Raw genomic sequence first — 20,214 nt, 5'->3', positions numbered from 1 at the left:
TTGCAGCAACAGTAGACTGAGTGTCTGTTGAAACGATGAGGGTGCCTCTGGTCTCACTATGGTTGGAGTATGCAAAATAAACAGATACCTGATACACACACAGTACCAGACAGATTCCCCCCTAAAGCATTTCATTCATACCACATCACAGTGACCATGAATCAACCGTAAACCTCCAGATACATCATATGACGAGCATTGGAGGCGTTACTTTTTTTGTGTTTTGTGATTTAATACATTTTCTTTTTCAAACAATACACAACGAACACATGCAAACAACAGCACACAGACGCACACAAACATCAACGATATCACACCTACAACTCCACACGGTCTACATGGTCTAAACGGCGCCATTTTGTTTCTCTCTGACGCCCAACATTTAGATAATAAAGCATTTGACCTTTCCATTTTATTAACGATGAAGGATTTGGTTGATTTCCAATTTTTAAGTATACGTTTTTTTCAAGATGATTAACGAGAAAAGTATTATCCAACCCATCAGGCATAGGAGGCATTACTAACTTCCTTTGCATGCCCTTTTTGGATATCTCTAAGCATTGTGGGAGGATGTGGTCGATTGTTTCTATAAGGACTCTGGTGGGCTGCGGCTTCCCGTGAGACCAATCATCTCTCCGATGGGAGTTTATGGGAAAACAATGTGATGAGTCACCACAGTGGCAAATCGTAAATACACTGTACAGCCAATCGGGTGGACATGTGTTAAAAACCACAGCAGTGGCTGAGCAGAAACATCATCAACATTTTCCTTCTCAGAAAATACCTTACCGTGATCCGAGGCCTACGGTGAGCAGGATGGATCAAAATACATAATTCAAACAATGTGAGAGTGGCAGAGATCAATACTTTCGATTCTAAGTGCAATCATTCACATTCACTTGACAATGGAAAGGCAGTAAGCATCTGTATATATGCATTCAGTCAAGGGAGTAATGGAATATGTTAATCAATTGTGCAGCGCACTTGAAATGAGTCATTCTTTCACCCAGATTTCCCATGGACTGTTTTGATATCGTCATCTGAATTGTGAACCATGCTGTGGAGCAGGGGTACTCAACTCTTACACTACGAGGTCCAGAGCCTGCTGGTTTTCTGTTCTACCTGATAATTCATTGCACACACCTATTGTCCCAGGTCTAAATCAGTCCCTGATTAGAGGGGAACAATGGAAGAACGCAGTGGAAATAGCTTTGAGGTCCAGAGTTGAGTTTGAGGGCTGTCGCGCCTCAATGCAACTTAATACAAGCGGAAAGCAGACACAGTAGGGGGGAAAAAATGAAACACAACACACTGTACCAGTTAATAACAACAAGTAGGACAGGAGATATCTCTTCTCAGCTATTTCTAGATTAAAAACAATAACGTCTCTTGTCAGACTGACTGAAACATCCCCCCCACCTCAGACATAACAGTCTATAGTTTAGTCTCGCTGGCTGTTTGTGGAGTCTCATATACTGAGGCATGGGCGTTTGGGGGGGGGGGGGTCAAACATACAGTAACAGACAGGCGGTCCAATAGTATCCTGAGATGATGTACTCGTGTCTCGTGAGACTCTTTGTTAGTAAACACACAGATGCGTAGAGTTCAGGCTCAGCGAGCAGGGGTGAATCCCTTGTGGGATAACAAAATCTGTCACACACACTAYCCCYCCCCCTCCCCATCCCTGTTGTCTGTCTGCTCTCAAGTTCACTGTGCGTGCGTGCGTTTGTGCGCGCGCGTGTGTGTGTGTTGGCCYGAACAGTCAGCCTCCCCCTCCCTTCCTGTACACTGTGTTGTCTGCAATACTGACTGAATCCATCTCTCCAGTCTCGCCTAACAGACTGATGCAGAGATGATGCGGTTATATCACTGCTGTAAGTGAGTCTAAAGTGAACTGGCTTAACAGACATCATGACACATTCAACATAGACACAATCCTTTCACTAAATGTGATTAGCAAATAACATAAATCCTTTTCAGAATAGGTTGCTTATTGGCAGCAGGGAGAAAATGAAACATTTATGGGAGGTACCTTGGTGCAGGCAATGGTAATATTTGGTTGTAAGGGATGGGAGCTTGGGGACTGCTCACATTCCTTTTCTACCTGCTCATTCTGTATGAGAATCTTCATGCTTTAAAACAAGTTCCCTCCTTATGAGGTGTCAAGCAGAGACGTTGGATGTGGTTGTGTGTGCGCATTTGGGTGATGGAGGAGGAGACACTGTGACAAAGCACATTACGCCATCACGTCTATCTGATACAATCATAAGGCAGAGAGCGCCTCCTTGTGGCCATAACACATCTGAGCATCGTTATCATCATCACTACCATCTGGTAAAATTCCATTCCCAGGTACAAGGAACGCACGAGTGCAGGGAGGACGAACTGCGGTAGCGGGCCAAGCAAATTATTCAATAAGATCCAAAGGAGCCTGGTGCGGGTTTTTAGGAAGTCCAGTCATTCCTGGTTGCAGTTAGAACAGCACACTGGGGCTAGTCGATGTTGTGGTAGGCCTACAGCTGGTTTTCCCCTTGACTAATCAACAGACCAACCTGACTCCACCCATCTCCTTCCCCATACTGTAGCATGATAAGGGTGAGTTTAACGTGTTCTGAGAATTCAGTTTTATTCCCCACTGATCCTTTGTATTAAAATAATTATAATATTCATACACATAACCTATGTATACCTGCTGTAAACAGTACATAGGAGGACTAAACATATAGGAGTGGCAAGATTTTGTGAGAACATTGAGTATTGTAACTATCACCTGCATGTAGGCTTTCAGAGAAAAGGTGAAACTCTCCCTTAGTTTTTTGAAAAGGTCACCTTGTATTGTCACCTTGTATACCTTGTATCAAATTAAAAATAGAGCTAAATCCCCACAACACAAGGGCTCACTATACCAATTACAGGTTCCCAATACCTTTACTCTGCTTACCTTCTATGGCCAATGATTCCCAAATTTGGGCCCCAAGACCGAGTTTGGGAATCCCTGCTCAAGAGCATAACTGCATGAATAWAAAAAWAAATATTTATCTTCAATGCAAACCATGACGTCATGGAAAAGCAATGCCAAAGGTTGTGTTTTTTTTATTCATTTATTTTACTATTTTCGTTTTTGTTCTTTTACATTAAAAAAAAAAGTCAGTAGTTACATACAACCCACTCTCTGTTAACGGACTAAACGCATTGTGCACAGCTACTTGTGTAATGTAGCCTAGGTAAGTTATACCATTAAACACACTGTCCATTCAATAATAAAGGTTAAATAAAATAAAAAGGGGAAAAGATCCTCATGCCTATTCTACTTTAACCATTTTACTATTTGCCTGGCGGCAAACTTGCTAGCCACTATTTCACATCCCAGATGTCATGTGCCCGTTTCCACAGTTCTCCCTCAACTTGCTCACTTTATTACATAACATAAAGTTATTCCATTTCACAACTGACAGACTTGCCTCATCTTGCTTGTATACTTCCTGTTCTTAGCTTTCGTTCATTGGCTGCATTGCAGAAAAAGTAACTGGTTTCAGCACTGTTGCTTAAGAGAATGKTCCAACATGTCATCTACTCTCCACAAACAACTCCACAACAAACACTTTTATGGCTGACCAAGGTGTGACCTCAAAACAATACTTTAAAACAATGTGATATGGGTAGATATGGCTTTATTTATATAATATTAATTATTATTATGTATTTTCTACCTAATACGTTTTTCAACCTAGCCTACAATATATTTAATATAATGGAAATGGAAACATACATGGCAAAAAGTCACATGAACATATTACAATCAAAGATTTTCTATTATATTGACAAGATAGTCGAGTGAACGCTCTAACAATGGAAATACTTTTCTTCAGAGATGGAAGCAGGCGGGAGGAGTCACGATCAGGTGGGATCATTCTAGCCAATGAGAGGGCAGATTCACCCTGTTACAACATTGCAACAAGTAACAGTTGGACACGGACTGGCTGAGGGACGCCCTCTTTCAGAAAAAGGAGATCTGGTTTGGAAAACAAAACAAATATGGTGGCTGACAGCTCGAGAACTGCAATTCGATTCGAGTGGTAGGCTGTGCTGTAATTTTCGAACCGAAAAGGGGTATGAATAACYTTTGGGGCTTTTAAATTATATTTGGTGTGATAGAATTTAGCTAACATATTGCATCAAAGCTTCCTTTTCCCAACATACATTTTAGTGTAGCCTGTCCTGAAGTGCATTAGCTGCATTTTAGAATCTGGTTTCAAAATTCTGTACAAATGTGTCTGCCACACTTCAAAGCATTGCATAAAAAATGTATTAACTGCAGAAATGTTTGTAGGCCCAAGGGTTTCCAATGCCAATATCAAACAAAATGTCATGACCCTACAAAAGCTGTAGCCTAAATTGCATTTACATATCAATGTCTTTCTCCCGCCACAGTCTCTAAGAATATGACCACAAAACAGATCACTCATCATGCTCTCCAAATTGACATATTTAACAGGGTGGGTAACTATGGCAACATTATACCTCTCCTGCCCGCCCTTGATAATGCCTGTGTGACTTGTGAGCAGCTGCAAGGCACAGATATCGTCAGGATCCTTTACAGAGTACAGACTCCTCAAAACCTGCTCAGACCATTCAGTGAAAAAAACTGCCAAGCACCTGTTGTCAAAATGGAAGAAACTCRACAGCCACCCCTATCACATCTCAAAGGAGAAGGGAAGCAAAGAAGAATTGACTGTCGTTGGAGAGAGTATGCTGGCTGATAAAGCTTGTCTGGCAGACAGAGGTGGCCTAGCTGCTGGTGATGCTAGTAAACCAGTGGAGATGGGTGCGTCTTGTGAACATGTGGTTTTCCATACTGGGTCCGAGAACAGAACACTCACAAATGGGACCAAGTGTGGGAGAGCTAAGGGAGAAGGGGTGACATCGTGGCAGGCAGCTGGTGATTTGTCTTCGGGGTCAATTTTGCCCACCCTCTCAAAGCAGTCAGAAACTCCTGCCACCACTTCCCTGGGTAACCCTCCCCCTGTAAGGGTTCCTCTGAGTCGGCTTTGAGGACAAAGTGTATCCAGCTCCTCCTTGGTGCCCTCAATCCAGAAAACTTCCAAGGAGGCAGAGGGGAAGACTGCCGATCTGGCCCGCGTCATAGAGGTGCACATCCATGCGCTGCACCGTGCAAACKAGGCCAAATACAAGGCCTGCATCAGGGGTAAGGTGGCCAACCTAAGGAACCCCAAAAACGGCCACCTTRYGTGTGGTCTCCTGGGCGGCAGCCTGGGGCRMGAAGTCTTCGCCGGGATGTCTGTGGAGGAGATGGCCAACGAGGAGCTCCAGCGGCTGAGGGAGGAGTGCTCGTCGCGGGGGGTGAGCGAGAGGCAGCTCCCCCAGGGGGTGGAAGGGACACCCACCCAGAAGCTGCGGTGCAGGAGGTGRGAGGGGTCGGACTGCAGGGTGACGCAGGTGTCCCGGGCACGGTGTTTCTGCCAGCGTGGGTTCGCCAGGCCACTGCAGACCAGGATGCCATGACCTTTGTGACCTGTAGCAGGTGTGGGGAGCAGTGGTACCACAGCAGCATGTAAAATGCCTGCTTTGTTTTTGTCGAGATCCTGCTGATATGTCTTCTCCCTATCAAACTGAATAATGTCATGTTTTAATGACAGAAATTAAGAATTACATTTAACATTTTACCACATAATTATATGTATGCATTAAATTGTCATTAAACAACAATTTAAACACATACTGTAATACAAATGTGATTCTCTTTCCTTTACAATTTCTTTCTCATTTGGCATTAATAGGTACCGTGTGTTTAGCATGGGGTCTGTTTGTGTGTGAGAACACAAGATGTAGTCCCTATGTTGACATTTCTGTTGAGCTGCAGAGTAAGACCCATGTGGCCTTCTGTGGTCATGTGAGCAGCACAAGGAGCATGTGACCCATTAATCAGCCCATGATGCAACTCCGGCAGGGTCATGTCTAGAAGGGATACAGCTTATGTCAAATTGATGTCAAAAGTAGATTTTTATTTTATTTTAGCTAACCATTTTCCGAACCTTAACCTAATCTGCTGCGTAAGTTCTCGTATCCTGCTACGATCTCAATTTTGAGATAAGCTGTATCCTATCTAGAAAAAAAACCTCCAGCCGGGGTTTTGCTGATCTCCCATGATCCTTCACTTTCTAGCCCACAGCCAGTGCTAATGACTCAGCAGCCCATCATTGTGATGACAGTGAAATCTTAGTATTCCAGAAAGATCCAGGCTAGTTGGACAAAGTTAGCTTAATGAGTTATTCTCTGTGGGCAGGGATAGGGGTTTGAAGATATATGGAATGGTAGCAGAATTTTATATTACATAAGATTATAATAAATGGTTATATTGTTAAAGAATGTTAAAGTTATATTGTTAAATGGGTATATCTTTCATTGAAATGGCCATTGAACAGCAGGAAATGTAAGATTATAGTATATGATTTGTTCTCATCAGTGTTTTTATAATGTGTCTGTACACATTACAGAGACATCTGTATCAGAGTCATTGGAGATATTATGTTTTATCAATTTAATTAAGTTTGTGTTTCAGTATATCAGTATGTCATGTGTATTTTCAAGTAGTGTCTTTTCCAAAGTCCATGCAGATCCCTATCTTATTGATAGTCTCTATATTTATAGCCTTTAACTTTTCAATCATTGTCTGATAACTTTCTTTCTTTGAGACACACACACATGCTCAGACAGTATGTGTGTACTGTGCATGGTGGTACTTACAAACATACACACCTRCACAATCATTCACATTCACACTGTTTAATACATTGTTTGTGCAGGCTTTTCTGCCCATCCCCACACGGATAATATTTCAATAGATAAACATTATCAAGTGGAAAGTCCACATTCTCCTATCTTTCAAAGAGCACACTATTGCTGATAATGTACATTGAGGTACAGCAGAATACAATGTAGGGGAGAGTGGGATAAGTTTGAGCCAAAGGGGTAAGTTGAGCCACCCTTGTTTCTAGGGAAACCATACACAAAATGTATATTTTTACCAAATATTTAGGACGAGGTCATCATTTCATGGAGTCTGTTAAGGAAGAAACCACATGAAAAAAAGTGGTCAGCAAGTTATGTGCAAGAAACTGATTTTCACCAAGTCATATGACTTTGTGTTAGAGGTTTCATYATGCTCGTATCTAAACCAAAGTAGATCATTTTAAGATTGTTCTTTACATCAGTTGTGGTCAATATGAGGTCCTAAACCTAGCATGGAATTGCATCCTTGAAGCTGTGTGGGCTAAAATAGTCAAATGTTTGCCTTGGGGTAAGTTGAGCCAATGGTTGAGCCAATGGCAAGTTGAGCAAATTGAAGTGTTTTCTTCCCAGGCATAATGCAAGGCATTATCGCTGGGATATGAGATAGACCAGGCCCTGTTGTTATGTTAAAAGTGTAAAAAACACATCAAATTGTTTGTTAGGTGTTAAGCCTGCAATGTGAATTTGTGTAGACATGGTTTTAAAAAGGTAYTGGTAATATTTCATTCAGTACAGACATTTGTAGGCGGCTTAATTTACCCTCTCCCGGGGCTCAATTTACCCCATAATACAATTTATCTTCTTAAAATCTGATTTTAAACCTAACCTTAACTACACCGCTAACGTTATGCCGAACCCTAACCTGAATTTTGACTTTTGTAGCCAATTTTGACTTTGTGGTTGTGCTATCTAGTGGAAACCATATTCTTGTCACAATGGGGCTTGGCTATCCCTGACAAAGTGCAGTGTTTGAGTGATTGACTGTGTCATTGACTAAAAGATTGCTATAACATATGATGTAATTAGCTGATCCTTAAAAAACCTATCCATTGTGTTGTAAGATCTGACATGTTTAAGCAACTCCTGGGCAGAGGAACGCGCCCATTGTATAGAATATTACAGTGACGTCATCACAATATTGCCAGAGATGTTTTGTATGGGCATTTGCCATGGCCACATTCAAAAGCCATGACGCATCAGTGTTTAGAATGTCAATTTCCTGCTATACTTTTATATACTTTTTCAGTAGTAAAAGCACAATTACACACACATTAACAGCTTCCTTTATCRATTTTGCCCACAGTAGGCGTGACAAACGATCGGTCATATGAGCGTCAGTAGCGCCATGTCACCGGGAAACCGCTCGTGAGGATTTTGCAAAGGGATGGAGTGGTATGGCACCGCCGAAGTACATTATAAACAGCAAGGTACAGTTGTAACACATTCATACTGTTCGTAGCTAGATATTTCAGACTTTCACATTTAATGTTAACTATATATGTTTTACCAATTAGCCTAGCCAGCTACATGAAGCCAGCTGATGTTTAAGCTACGCGCATGATTTCACAGACTACGTGGTTCATGGCAAGCGAGCATTTGGTAATTTCGAGACAACTGGGAACTGGAAAAAACGAAGTCCCCATGAGTCAGTGATCTTCAGGTCGGAAAGTCGGAGCTCTAAGAAAGATGCCCAKGTTTCCGAATTGTAATTTCGAGTTGGATGACAGTTCAAAACGATATTTCCCAGTCAGAGCTCGTTTTCCCCCAGTTGTATTGGACACATTGAAGTCAAGGATGTCCGAGTTCACAGTTGTTTTGAACGCGGCAAGTGATTTATCGTATATTCACTAGCAGTCTTTATTCCTAGTGTTTGTTTGTTATTTAGGCCATGGGAGTCCGCTATACTTATTCCATACGACAGTCTTGTTGTTTACCTGCTAATTAGCCTACAGTACTACCAAAGCAAGTTTGTTTCAAATAGCCTATAGCTATAGCCTACGTCCCTTTTCAGATAATGTTCGCGATGGATATGTGTTCACTTTTATCCAAGTGTGTCATCAAACAAACATTCCAAGCTTCTGCGCATGTCCTATCCAACCAAGTTCTCTGTTGGCTAGTGGTGGATGTAATGCTGGGGATAGGATTGTCTTGTTCTACAAATCAATGGTAGGATATTTTAGGAGGGCTCTCTGTTGAATAGATAGAGCATTACCATTTACCATAGTTAAAAAGAAAAAAAATACCATTGATTACCATGCTGATAATGCTCAAACAGTATATATATTTTTTCTAACTGAACAGTTGGCCTACTTCCCCTTTAAAGTGTGTGTGTGTGTGTGTGTGTGTGTGTGTGTGTGTGTGNGTGTGTGTGTGTGTGTGTGTGTGTGTGTGTGTGTGTGTGTGTGTGTGTGTGTGTGTGTGTACCAAAGCTGCAGAAAGGCAGCATAACAAAGGTGCAGTCAGTCAGTGTTCTCTCTAGTCCAGATATATTCCGGCACATTAAATTCACTGTAGTTGGCTGAGGCAGCTAACAATAGGCAGAGTCTTTAACCAATTTGACTAACAAGACGTGCGTCTGTTACCTATGTCTCTGACCTATTTGGGCTGATTAGCCCATTTCACTACCCTTTTGGATGTTATTATATCATTATGGAGAGAGGGCTAGAGAAGATTTCTGAAGTAGTTAACTCCATTGACTAGAGGTCAGTGGTGCAAGTCATTTCAATTTAGTGACACCGTGTTGTCAGAGTATTTGAGGAGGCTGCTGAACACTACCTCAATCCGAGACAAGACATTGATGGATTTATGTGATGGAGAGGCATTGAAGGGGTGATAGTGATATTTCTCTACTCATTGTCACCCCATTCATCACCAACCAGATAACAGTTGGAGCCCTGTTTAAAACTGTCACTGGAAGAAGGCTCAAACAGGTCTCACAGGGATGTTAGGAATTGGATGATCGGATTTTCTGTTTCTTATCATTATTATTATTATTATTTTTAAATATAATTAATAGAATTGCAAGTGGGTTGACCCACCTGGTCTCTTGGACTAATTTGGGTCTTTGTTTGTTTAAGGAAAACATTCATCTTTACTTTCTCAGCAGCGTGCAACATCGGTCATTGCTTAATGGCAGAAACATTGAACCCGTCAGTGTGTTCGTGTGTTACTGGATTAATAACCGAGGCCTTCAACAACCTGGAATGGTAATACCCATATCAGACATCCATTAGACTAATAGGGTTGAAATGAACGACGTTCATTCTAATTTCAGGAACTTAAAGGCCTCATTAAATGCACGTCATGGAATCCTTTGATATGGTCACGTAGTTCATCATCGTCATGGTATTAGTCTAACATCCTACCTTCTGTTTTTTCTAACAGGTGCTGAATTAGGCTGTGGTTTGCCCTGATGCGTAACGGTAAGAAATGGCATGTGTTGCAACAATTAACAATGTATTACTGTAACTACCTCTTCTTGTGTCCTTACACAATGCATTCCATACTCTACGGTACTACTGTATTGTGGTAGGCTAAACTAAGTTTTAGGCCTATCGTTGTCCACTGTACAGTCGACCAAACTCGCCCCACGTATTTAATGCATCGTGTCTGCTCTGAAGCCGAGCTTTATGCATGCACAACGGTCTTGTGGTGTGTGTGGCCTGTGGCAACAGCTTTGCTCATGTGATTCTCTAAGATATGCTCATCTGATCATTGTCCATGTGACACATGCTGAGAATATTACAACTCCTACAACAGTTAATGTCGGGCAGGAAAATGTTACGTCTTCATTGGATAAGATATCAGCTACTAGACTGTATAGCATTGTGACTGATTTGACTTTAGCTGACTACAGATGAGGTACTGCGTTTATATTGTTAATCTGTGTTTCTTAATCTTATTTTKTTTTCTCAGACAGTTAACAGAGCAATCAATCAGTTGATTGATTAAACTGAATGACTATGTCATCTATTTGTCAGGTAGCAGCAGCGCTTCCCAGACCATCTCCCCAGCCAGCTACTCCACCAACCCTTCAGCCCAGGCCCAAGCCCAGCCATGACAGCCAAGTCATCCCTGCTCAAGGTGATCCTCCTGGGGGACGGCGGCGTGGGCAAGTCCTCCCTCATGAACCGCTACGTCACCAACAAGTTTGACACGCATCTCTTCCACACCATTGGCGTGGAGTTCCTAAACAAGGAGCTGGAGGTGGACGGGCGCACCGTGACGCTCCAAATCTGGGACACGGCGGGCCAGGAGCGCTTCCGCTCGCTCCGGACACCTTTCTACCGTGGCTCCGACTGTTGTCTCCTAACCTTTAGCATGGATGACAACCAGAGCTTCCACAATCTCAACAACTGGAAGAAGGAGTTTGCCTACTACGCTGATGTCAAGGAACCCGAGAAGTTCCCATTCGTGATCCTGGGTAATAAGTTGGATGTGCCAGAGAGGCAGGTTTCGGGCGAGGACGCCCGCCAGTGGTGCCGCGAGAACGGCGGCCACCCGTACTTTGAGACGAGCGCCAAGGACTCGACCAACGTGGCGGCGGCGTTTGAGGAGGCGGTGAGGAGGGTGCTGGCGCAGGAGGAAAGGGGGGAGCACCTCATCCCCACGGACACAGTGGACCTGCACAGGAAGCCGCGCTCTGGCGCCTCTTGCTGCTGAGGAGATGTAGGGTTGATTKCCTTTATTTGACTCTTAAAGGCCCAATGCAGCTGGGCAAAAATMGCTTTTTAGCAAAAAACTATTTCTCAAGCAAGAATATGGCTAAGACTGGGAAAACTAGCTGTTATTGGAAGAGCGGTTTGGAACTGTCTTTGTTATTGGTCTATTAACCAATCAACCGCATAGTGATGTCACCATGGAAAGCTGAAACTCCAGCCCATGCAAACCTTCTGATTTTATAATGTCCTGTGTAGATTGTATTTTCAACCACCAACTATCAGGAAATAAACTGATCCAATTTTTTAAGTTTTTACAGTGTTTGTTTAATCAGCTGTTATACAATATGAATTTTGACTGCACTGCGCCTTTTTAAAGAGACAYTAGGAGCTAATTTGAACTTCTGCTGCCCAATTCTGGCCAACTTGGCTGTAACTTGTGAGTACTGATGATACCAACGGCCACCTGGTTCCAATTCTCCTTTTTAGCTGTGGTTAATGCATTCGTTCTGCTCTGTGCTCCTCCCTTGGTTTACACGACTGCATGTGCACGCGGACACACAGCCTGTTCATACACACCGACCCAGAAAGGCTATATAAGTTTCATCATACACAGGAGTGCACATAGTTGGGCCTGCTTTTGGCATTCCTTTGTGCTGGCGAGAGTGTGTGTGTTATCAGTGACCACTACGATCAAGAGATMACTTTGTTGTGCATTCCTCCTGCCAAGAGTTGTACTACTACTGTGCTGAAAGACACATACAGTAATGACTAAATATTTACATTTTAGTCATAGCAGACGCTCTTATCCAGAGCAACTAACAGTAGTGAGTGCAGTACATTTTATGTACTTCTTCATACTGGTCCCCTGTGGGAAACGAACCCACAACCCTGCCGTTGCAAGCGCCATGCTATACTAATTGAGCCACATGGGAAATATTACATTGTCATCCCATCTATTAAATGGGCTGAATGTGCCAAATTAATATTGTTGGTTGTTAAATCGTATTTTGTAGTAATGTTAGTGGTGGTAGTCAGTACACAGGCTAACTGAARGACAGTATGTGTTGGGGTAAAACCAGATGGTTCTGTCCAGTCTACATCATAGTACAAATGGAAAGAAGATTCCAGTCAAACCCATTTCTCTGATTATTCTCACTTCATGGGCTGAGTTTAAACCCACTCWACCCAGCCATGCAAATTTTGGCTATGTGAATTCGAAGCCGTTCATTGGCTGGATCACGTACTCTATAGTGCAGACCAACGTTGAATGGACTCCCATCAACATCCATAAGTATGTCCAGCATTCATAATGACCGTAAGAGCTTTAACATGTTTAATCTCATCCCATTTCCAGATCAACCGTCAAAAGCCTTTTTATAGCCATGTCAATGTGTGTTCGATAGGAATGTCAGCTCACTGAAGCATGTAGATTGTTTTTTTTAGCTACAAAAACATTTAGCTTTAATTTATTTTCATTTATTTACAGTCACTCACTATGCGAACTAGTGCACCCGAAGCCTCAGGATATAAGTGCATTAGCTAGCATAACTGTTCTCGGAGAGTTTGGAAATGAATGGCTTTTTAATGTTATATTGCCTGGAACTGGACTAACCATTTAGGAATGGAGCAGCAAACCCAGGGCCATTGCGCCACAGTTTGTGATAAGTAGGCTATTAGCTGACTTGTGCTAACATGAGTTCTGTGTACTGTAGCCCCAAGGAAACCAGTRGTAAATACATACCAGCTGTTTCTACATTTTGCTGTAAAACAAGACCAACCATGACACTAAAAACTGTAGGCCTATTGTAGTTTGTTTTTATGTAAAAAAAAATATATATATATATATATAGTTGGTAATTTGACAAAAGACAGTGATGTCACCAGTATTCAAATGTGAACCAGTAATTTCTACAGCAGGGTTCCCCAACTGGCAGCCACACCAAGTTTTCTGAGCATATACAGTACCAGTCAAACGTTTGGACACACCTACTCATTCAAGGGTTTTTCTTAATTTTTTACTATTTTCTACATTGTAGAATAATAGTGAAGACATCTAAACTATGAAATAACACATATGGAATCATGTAGTATCCAAAAAAGTGTAGATTTTACATTCTTCTAAGTAGCCACCCTTTGCCTGGATAACAACTTTGGACACTCTTGGCATTCTCTCAACCACCTTCACCTGGAATGCTTTTCCAACAGTCTTGAAGGAGTTCCCACATACGCTGAGAACTTGTTGACTGCTTTTCCTCCATCTCAATTGGGTTGAGGTTGGGTGACTGTGGAAGCCAGGTCATCTGATGCAGCACTGCAGCACTCCATCACTCTCCTTCTTGGTCAAATAGCCCTTTACACCGCCTGGAAGTGTGTTGGGTCATTGTCCTGTTGAAAAACAAATGATAGRCCCACTAAGCACAACCAGATGGAATGGTGTATCGCTGCAGAATGCTGTGGTAGCCATGCTGGTTAAGTGTGCCTTGAATTCTAAATAAATCACAGACAGTGTCAAAAGCTAAGCACCATCACACCTCCTCCATGCTTCACGGTGGGAACCACACATGTGGACATCATCCGTTCACCTTCTCTACGTTTCACGAAGACACGGTGGTTGGAACCAAAAATCTAAAATTTGGACTCATCAGACATATTTCCACCGGTCTAATGTCCATTGCTCGTGTTTCTTGACCCATGCAAGTCTCTTCTTATTGGCCTTTAGTAGTGGTTTCTTTACAGCAATTTGACCATGAAGGCTTGATTAACACAGTCTCCTCTGAACAGTTGATGTTGAGATGTCTGTTATTTGAACTCTGCGAAGCATTTATTTGGGCTGCAATTTCTGAGGCTGGTAACTCTAATGAACTTATCCTCTGCAGCAGAGGTAACTCTGAGTCTTCCTTTCCTGTGGCGGTCCTCATGAAAGCCAGTTTCATCATAGCACTTGATGGTTTTTGCGACTGCACTTGCAGAAACTTTAAAAGTTCTTGAAATTTTACGGATTGACTGACCTTCATGTCTTAAAGTAATGATGTACTGTAATTTCTCTTTGCTTATTTGATCTGTTCTTGCCACAATATGGACTTGGTCTTTTACCAAATAGGTTATCTTATGTATACCCACCTCTACCTTGTCACAACACAACTGATTGGCTCAAACATATTAAGAAGGAAATAAATTCCACAAATTAACTTAACAAGCCACACCTGTTCATTGAAATGCATCCCAGGTGACTACCTCATGAAGCTGGTTGAGAGAATGCCAAGAGTGTGCAAAGCTGTCATCAAGGCAAAGGGTGGCTACTTTGAAGAATCTGAAATATTAAATATATTCTGATTTGTTTAACACTTTTTTGGTTACTACATGATTCCATCTTATTTCATAGTTTTGATGTCTTCACTATTATTCTACAATGTAGAATTTTTTTTAAAAATAATGAAAAACCTTTGAATGAGTAGGTGTGTCCAAACTTTTGACTGGTACTAATATATATATATAATAATTTTTTGTTGGACATAAGACTGTAAAAACACTGGCAAGTGTGTGATTTTTTTATTTGGAAATCTGTTCCAAAGTATTCCCACGCATTATAGAAAGATACGTGTMATCGTATACAAATGTAAGCAAGGTTTGAAATTATTGTTATAGTCATATTCGATCTTTGMGCTTCTTGTGGTCAATTTGCAGTCTAAAAATAATTGACCATCCACTCAAGAAAAAAAATGGTCCTGTTCCAGTGTCTTGCATTAAAACATGAACCACCCTGAAACACTATCAATACGGTCTTAAAATGTATGTTTTTGTGTGTTGAAATAAAGTTGGCCATTTTAAACCTATGTTGAAGTAATGTGCTCCATCTGTGGAGTGCGTTTTGGTCTTCCACTGACCACTGTACTGTCGGTCAACTGTAGGCCAAATACACTGCTATCCTWATTTGTGCGGACCTCCTCCTTGGGGTGCAGGGTGAAGTTGCCCCTAGGCYGTGATCTTSGGTCAGTTTTGTATTTCCCCCACTAATGGTTAAGCTTACGATTGGGGGAGGGGGAGTGGATKKTAGATTTGTACCTAGGGGAAACTTCGCCCCGGAGCTTTCCTTGGTTTTAAATCAATGGTTTTGGACTACCATTTTAGGAAATGAACAATGCTACATTTTCCCACCAGGTGGACTCAGCATCTCACAAAACTCTACAAAGGCAACACCCAAAGGTTGTCCCATCACTGTGGTTGAGGGTGAGCGCTGGGGGGCGCTTTCAGCAGGACGCAACATTTTGGAACGTTCAGATAGCCTATTTCTATGTAGAACAAACACGCCTCTCTGATACATAGAATAAGGAATCACATCAGCTATATAAATGGCATTTCTATCTGCAACATTCTACAATGTTTGACAACTGAACTGTTCAAAGCGCATTTGTCATTCATCTCATTGCATGTGTGTTTAATAACAGGAYGTCCAAACTTGTAAGAAAGAGACAGATAGCAGCTCTTTCGCGATAATAAAAAATATCGGTTTTACTAGAGAAGGTTACAAAAATCATCACCATACAGGAGTCATAACTATTTGAAACTTTAAAAAGAAAAACAATAATGAAACTACAGGGACTACAATGTCATCAAAGGTACAATGGATATCTTTTTAAAAAAGAGAGTTGAGTGGGGGCAAACACTGCCGACCATAGTTGTCAGTACAATTGACTACACATCACCTGAAAAACTGCAAAGACAACAGTCATGTCGCCTTCATGCAATAACGAGGAAACGACAACACACCCTGACTGACACGCATCTTATATGAACCGGAACATGCGCTTGCCTACATCAACCAGGTGGCAAAGCACACTGTATTATATCAAACATAACACACATGGGAATATAGTCCTTTTTTCAGTATTTAGACGTTTGCACACGTGGACAATACCGACATGCCTTTTCATATGAAAGTTAAAAGAATCATCGTTTCACTGCTGCGAGGAAGATAACTCGAGAGCTTTGGGYCTGTAAGGTTCTATCTGCAAAAAGATGATTCTGAGATAATTGGCTTCACAGTTTCGAGCCCTAGTTGTTTTGAACGGTGTCAGCCATTTTACCTTGAATTCTTTTGAACTTAACATGAATTGGGGTATTTAGAGTATACTGTATGTAGGTAGAGAACATTGAACAGAAGAAGGCTATGTCACTAACTCAATTTAGACTAAAATGCAGATAGAACCTTATAGTCCGGAGCGCTTGAACTACTCAGTGATCATTATTATAGAATTGGTTGTGATAATCAAATGATATCTGAAAAAATATGAAAATTCCTGACTTGTTATATTGTAAACATCCAAATGGTATCTGTTCATATAACAGGCCTAAAAATATGAGATGAGTCACTTACATTTGGCTTGCCATAGTAAAATAATCACAAATAATGTCAGAGACAAGTTCTTCATTACTTTAGCACAGGGAAAGATTCAGCAGCCTAAAACTGATAAAAACATTGAAAACCACTTAGTACATTTTTTCTCTCCACATTTCAAAATGTACACAATACAAGCACCACCGCCACCARGACTCTGTATTTGCTTCCTTCTCACAACATACCGTTTTAAAAGATGTCACATTACTATTATATTTAATGCAGAACTAGTAATTGGATGCTAAACATATACTCGAAAAGGAAACATTTACATATTGGTAATCAAAAGGTAAAATAGCATGGTAAAACATTGACCGTGCTCTCCACATTCAGGAGATGTCAGTCAATAGAACTTCCTTTGGGGCGGTCCATATATTTACAGGTGAACTTCACCCCTTTAAGGGTGGACTTGTCTTGAGGAAAGTGAATGTATGATTCCCTTCACAGTTGTGTACAATGAACAAACATTGGGACTTTTGCTAAGTTCACTTCAGCTGTGGCCTTGCCTTGTAACAAGCGTGTGCTTAATCAGTAAAGTGTTAGCCTGGTCCCAGATCTATTTGTGCTGTCTTGTCAACTCCTATGGTCGTTATCATGCCAAACATAGGAGCTATACAGCACAAACAGATCTGGGACCAGGCTAGTGGAGTTTTTATTTAGGTTAAGTACCTGAGGTATGTATAATGTATCACTTACAAACAGAACAAGGCATTCTGACCTTGAGTGTTGGTTTGTCCTGTGGGTTTAGAAGCAAGGCTGTTTCCAGAGAAAACCTGRCATGCAGAGGGCTAGGTGGAGGTTCACTAGCCTGGTCCCAGATCAGTCTGTGCCGTCTTGCCAATTCCTATGGTCATAATAACACGACAGTGACCATAGGAGTTGGCAAGACAGCACAAACAGATCTGGGACCAGGCCAGAGGTTCACCTGAAGGTCAAAGCAATGCGTTAGCACTGCAGACAGCTGCTGACAGAACTGCTGCTTTGGGCCAASAGTCACATTAGTGCATGTGTCCAATTCAGTTAGGGTACAGCACACGTTTTTCTCCTCAGGCCAAAATGAAGAATTACTCAACAGAAGTAGCTGGATGTCAATAAAGAAATGGGAAAGTTAACGTAATGGTAGGAATATTTTCTAAGAGAGGCACCCTGAGATGCTGTGTATGTAATGTATTTATGTTTTTTTTTTTTTATTCTACTTTACTCTTTTCTATTTTTAAATAGTGCAACGTATCAAGCATTTCCATTTTAAAAAAAGCAAAAAACCAAATCAGGTAAAACAGGGTTGCAATAAGATAACCAAAGGAGAAAAATACCAGAGATAAGAGAAGACCAGATAAATATAATAATAGTAAACCTGTCATACTTTGTAGTATAAAAAAAAAAACATTCATACATACACATTCGCACAATATATTCATATATATATAAAACACCAAAAAACAGGACATTTTGTGGCACGCTTCCTCAGGAGTTGTGCAGATAGTGACCTTGTTGTTAGGCGGTTATTAGGAGCTGTGTTAGTGCTGTGCTGTGATTGGCTCAGAGCAGTTAGGCTATGACAGCAGGGTTGCACTCAATAACGGTCCAATCGAGAGCAAACGTTCGCAAACAGGAAGAGGTACCACTTAGGAACTTCTCATATACCTGTTCCGTTTGAAAACGTTTGCTCCTATTTGGACAAAGGACCTGATTCAGAGGTGAGAAAAGTGTGCGCAACTCAGACTTTCCCTTAAATTTTCCATTGATGTCAATGGAAGACATGGACTGCATTTCATATACACAGGTAGTGCAATTCTGATATTTTCTTCACTAATTGGTCTTCTAACCAATCAGATAAGCTCTGAAAAAGAATTGATGTGAAAAGATATGATTGGTCAAAAGACCAATTAGTGGGGAAATAAATCAGAATTGGGCTCCCTGTGTAAATGTAGCCAAAGTGTGACAATTTGAGTTGAGCGCACATATCTCAAGTCAGAACACCGCCCATAGTGAAGGAGACCCAGGTGTTGGTTTTACCCAGAAGGGGGTTGGAGGTTAGGTGTGAGGAAGTGTGTGAGGAGGGGTGGTTGGCCGGTTCTTATGAGTAAGAGGAGTTGAGACCCTCCTTGGAGCCACCCTCCTCCACGTCGTCGTCCTTTGTCTTGATGTCCTGGTACTCGTTCTGGTTGCAGGAGCTCCTCAGGTAGGCCCAGTTCGCCGACAGGATCATCAGATAATGGATCTGTGGAGAGAGAGAGGGGAGGGGGGGCAGAGAGGAGGAYGGGYGAYCAGAAAGAGGGAGGGAGGGAGGGAGGGAAAGGAAAGTGCATAGGGGTGGTGGCCAGTGAGAGGGTTAGTTAGCCAAAGCAAGCTACATGAGTAGAAGCTACATGTCATGTTGACCAGTCTACCAGATGTCAAACGAGACACATTAGCATTGCTACTGTACAATGTCAGTATTCTTTTGGTTAGGTTGGCTAGGTTAGTATTAGTAAATTACAGTGGGGATTAATTTTCTCCAAACAGCCACTATCCTAAAAAGAGAGGACAATGGTCTTGGTTTTTCTTCACATTTTATGTTTATTCTTTCATAACAAATATCACAAAGAGACACTAGCCTAAACAGGCTAAAAAAGACTAACTTCAAGRTAGACAGTTGGCACTTGGGGGAAAGATATTAAAGTGTCGTTGAAAATAACTATATCCTTCGATTAGAATAACTACAGAATATTACAGTAATCTGAAGCTAGATACAGCAACACAAATATTCCCTTGTTCTTACACTGGCGCCGTCCCTTTGTATGGATCCATCCATCCTCAATGCTATGTGCCTGCTCTACTTGAATGAACTGGTCAACCTCACCATAGCCTTGACTGGTGGTCCCACATGGTACTGTACTGGATCAGTACTTCTAGGTACATATCCTGTCTGGAGAGAGATTGTGAGGGACCTCAGCCATGTTGGCTAATCATGCACTCACTAGTCCCCTCAGTGTGGTTCAAAAGGCGTGTGTGGCAATAGGCTTGGACGCACAGGCACATAGATCTATCTGTATTATGTTAACAGTAGTGTACGTTTCTCTATATGCTACAGTACATACTCTCCTCCCCACCATCGGTCTTTCTTTCTCTCCATCTTTCTTTCTTCCTTTCACCGTCTTTCTTTTTTTTGCTCTCTCGCTTTCTACCATTTCTCTCACTCTCTCGCTCGCTAATATGACTCTGAGAACTTTGTGGAGCGGCGGTTGCCGTGGCTCATAAACTTGAGAACAGCATAGTTATACGTGGTGGCCATCATGTAGATCAGCTGGGAGGGAGAGACGAGAAGACAGACTGGGGTGAGAAACAAAGTCAATAACCAGGAGGCCT

General features: G+C 41.8%; 2 protein-coding genes and 1 pseudogene across 12 annotated transcripts in view; 2 read left to right on the top strand and 1 right to left on the bottom strand.

Annotated features, from left to right (window-relative positions):
• Window positions 1–3,524: 3,524 nt before the first annotated feature.
• Window positions 3,525–11,774, top strand: LOC111970887 (ras-related protein Rab-9A-like). Of its 7 annotated transcripts, none has more exons than XM_023997629.2 (6): window positions 3,525–3,619; window positions 3,870–4,076; window positions 8,114–8,237; window positions 9,888–10,016; window positions 10,195–10,232; window positions 10,795–11,774. In XM_023997629.2, exon 6 carries the CDS (start codon window positions 10,867–10,869, stop codon window positions 11,470–11,472), a length of 606 nt encoding a protein of 201 aa, XP_023853397.1. In that variant the 5' UTR covers window positions 3,525–3,619; window positions 3,870–4,076; window positions 8,114–8,237; window positions 9,888–10,016; window positions 10,195–10,232; window positions 10,795–10,866; the 3' UTR covers window positions 11,473–11,774. The 7 variants fall into 7 exon arrangements, with proteins under 7 accessions (XP_023853397.1, XP_023853396.1, XP_023853395.1 ...); XM_023997627.2 differs by having other exon boundaries at window positions 3,526–3,619; window positions 9,917–10,016; window positions 10,791–11,774; XM_023997626.2 differs by having other exon boundaries at window positions 3,526–3,619; window positions 9,914–10,016; window positions 10,791–11,774.
• LOC139028458 (transcription elongation factor A N-terminal and central domain-containing protein-like) lies at window positions 4,070–5,780 on the top strand (annotated as a pseudogene).
• A 4,180-nt stretch (window positions 11,775–15,954) lies between the features above and the next one.
• LOC111970880 (neuronal membrane glycoprotein M6-b-like) overlaps window positions 15,955–20,214 on the bottom strand; it is a 178,180-nt gene continuing 173,920 nt past the window's right edge. For 4 of the 5 annotated variants that reach the window (XM_023997619.2, XM_023997616.2, XM_023997618.2 and 1 more), the window contains exon 7: window positions 15,955–19,087. In XM_023997619.2, coding sequence (XP_023853387.1) covers window positions 18,944–19,087 — 144 coding nt within the window. In that variant the 3' untranslated portion in view covers window positions 15,955–18,943. Of the gene's footprint in view, window positions 19,088–19,401; window positions 20,153–20,214 lie in introns of those variants that run through there. The other variant, XM_023997617.2, reaches the window with a different exon arrangement.

Source organism: Salvelinus sp. IW2-2015, linkage group LG12 (genome assembly GCF_002910315.2).
Source record: "Salvelinus sp. IW2-2015 linkage group LG12, ASM291031v2, whole genome shotgun sequence".
In the NCBI taxonomy this organism is placed as follows: domain Eukaryota; kingdom Metazoa; phylum Chordata; class Actinopteri; order Salmoniformes; family Salmonidae; genus Salvelinus; species Salvelinus sp. IW2-2015.
This window is presented reverse-complemented; position numbering and strand designations above follow the sequence as displayed.

Excerpts from the sequence above, each read along its gene's own strand:
- LOC111970887 (XM_023997628.2), top strand. The coding sequence starts at position 10,867 with ATGACAGCCAAGTCATCCCTGCTCAAGGTGATCCTCCTGGGGGACGGC.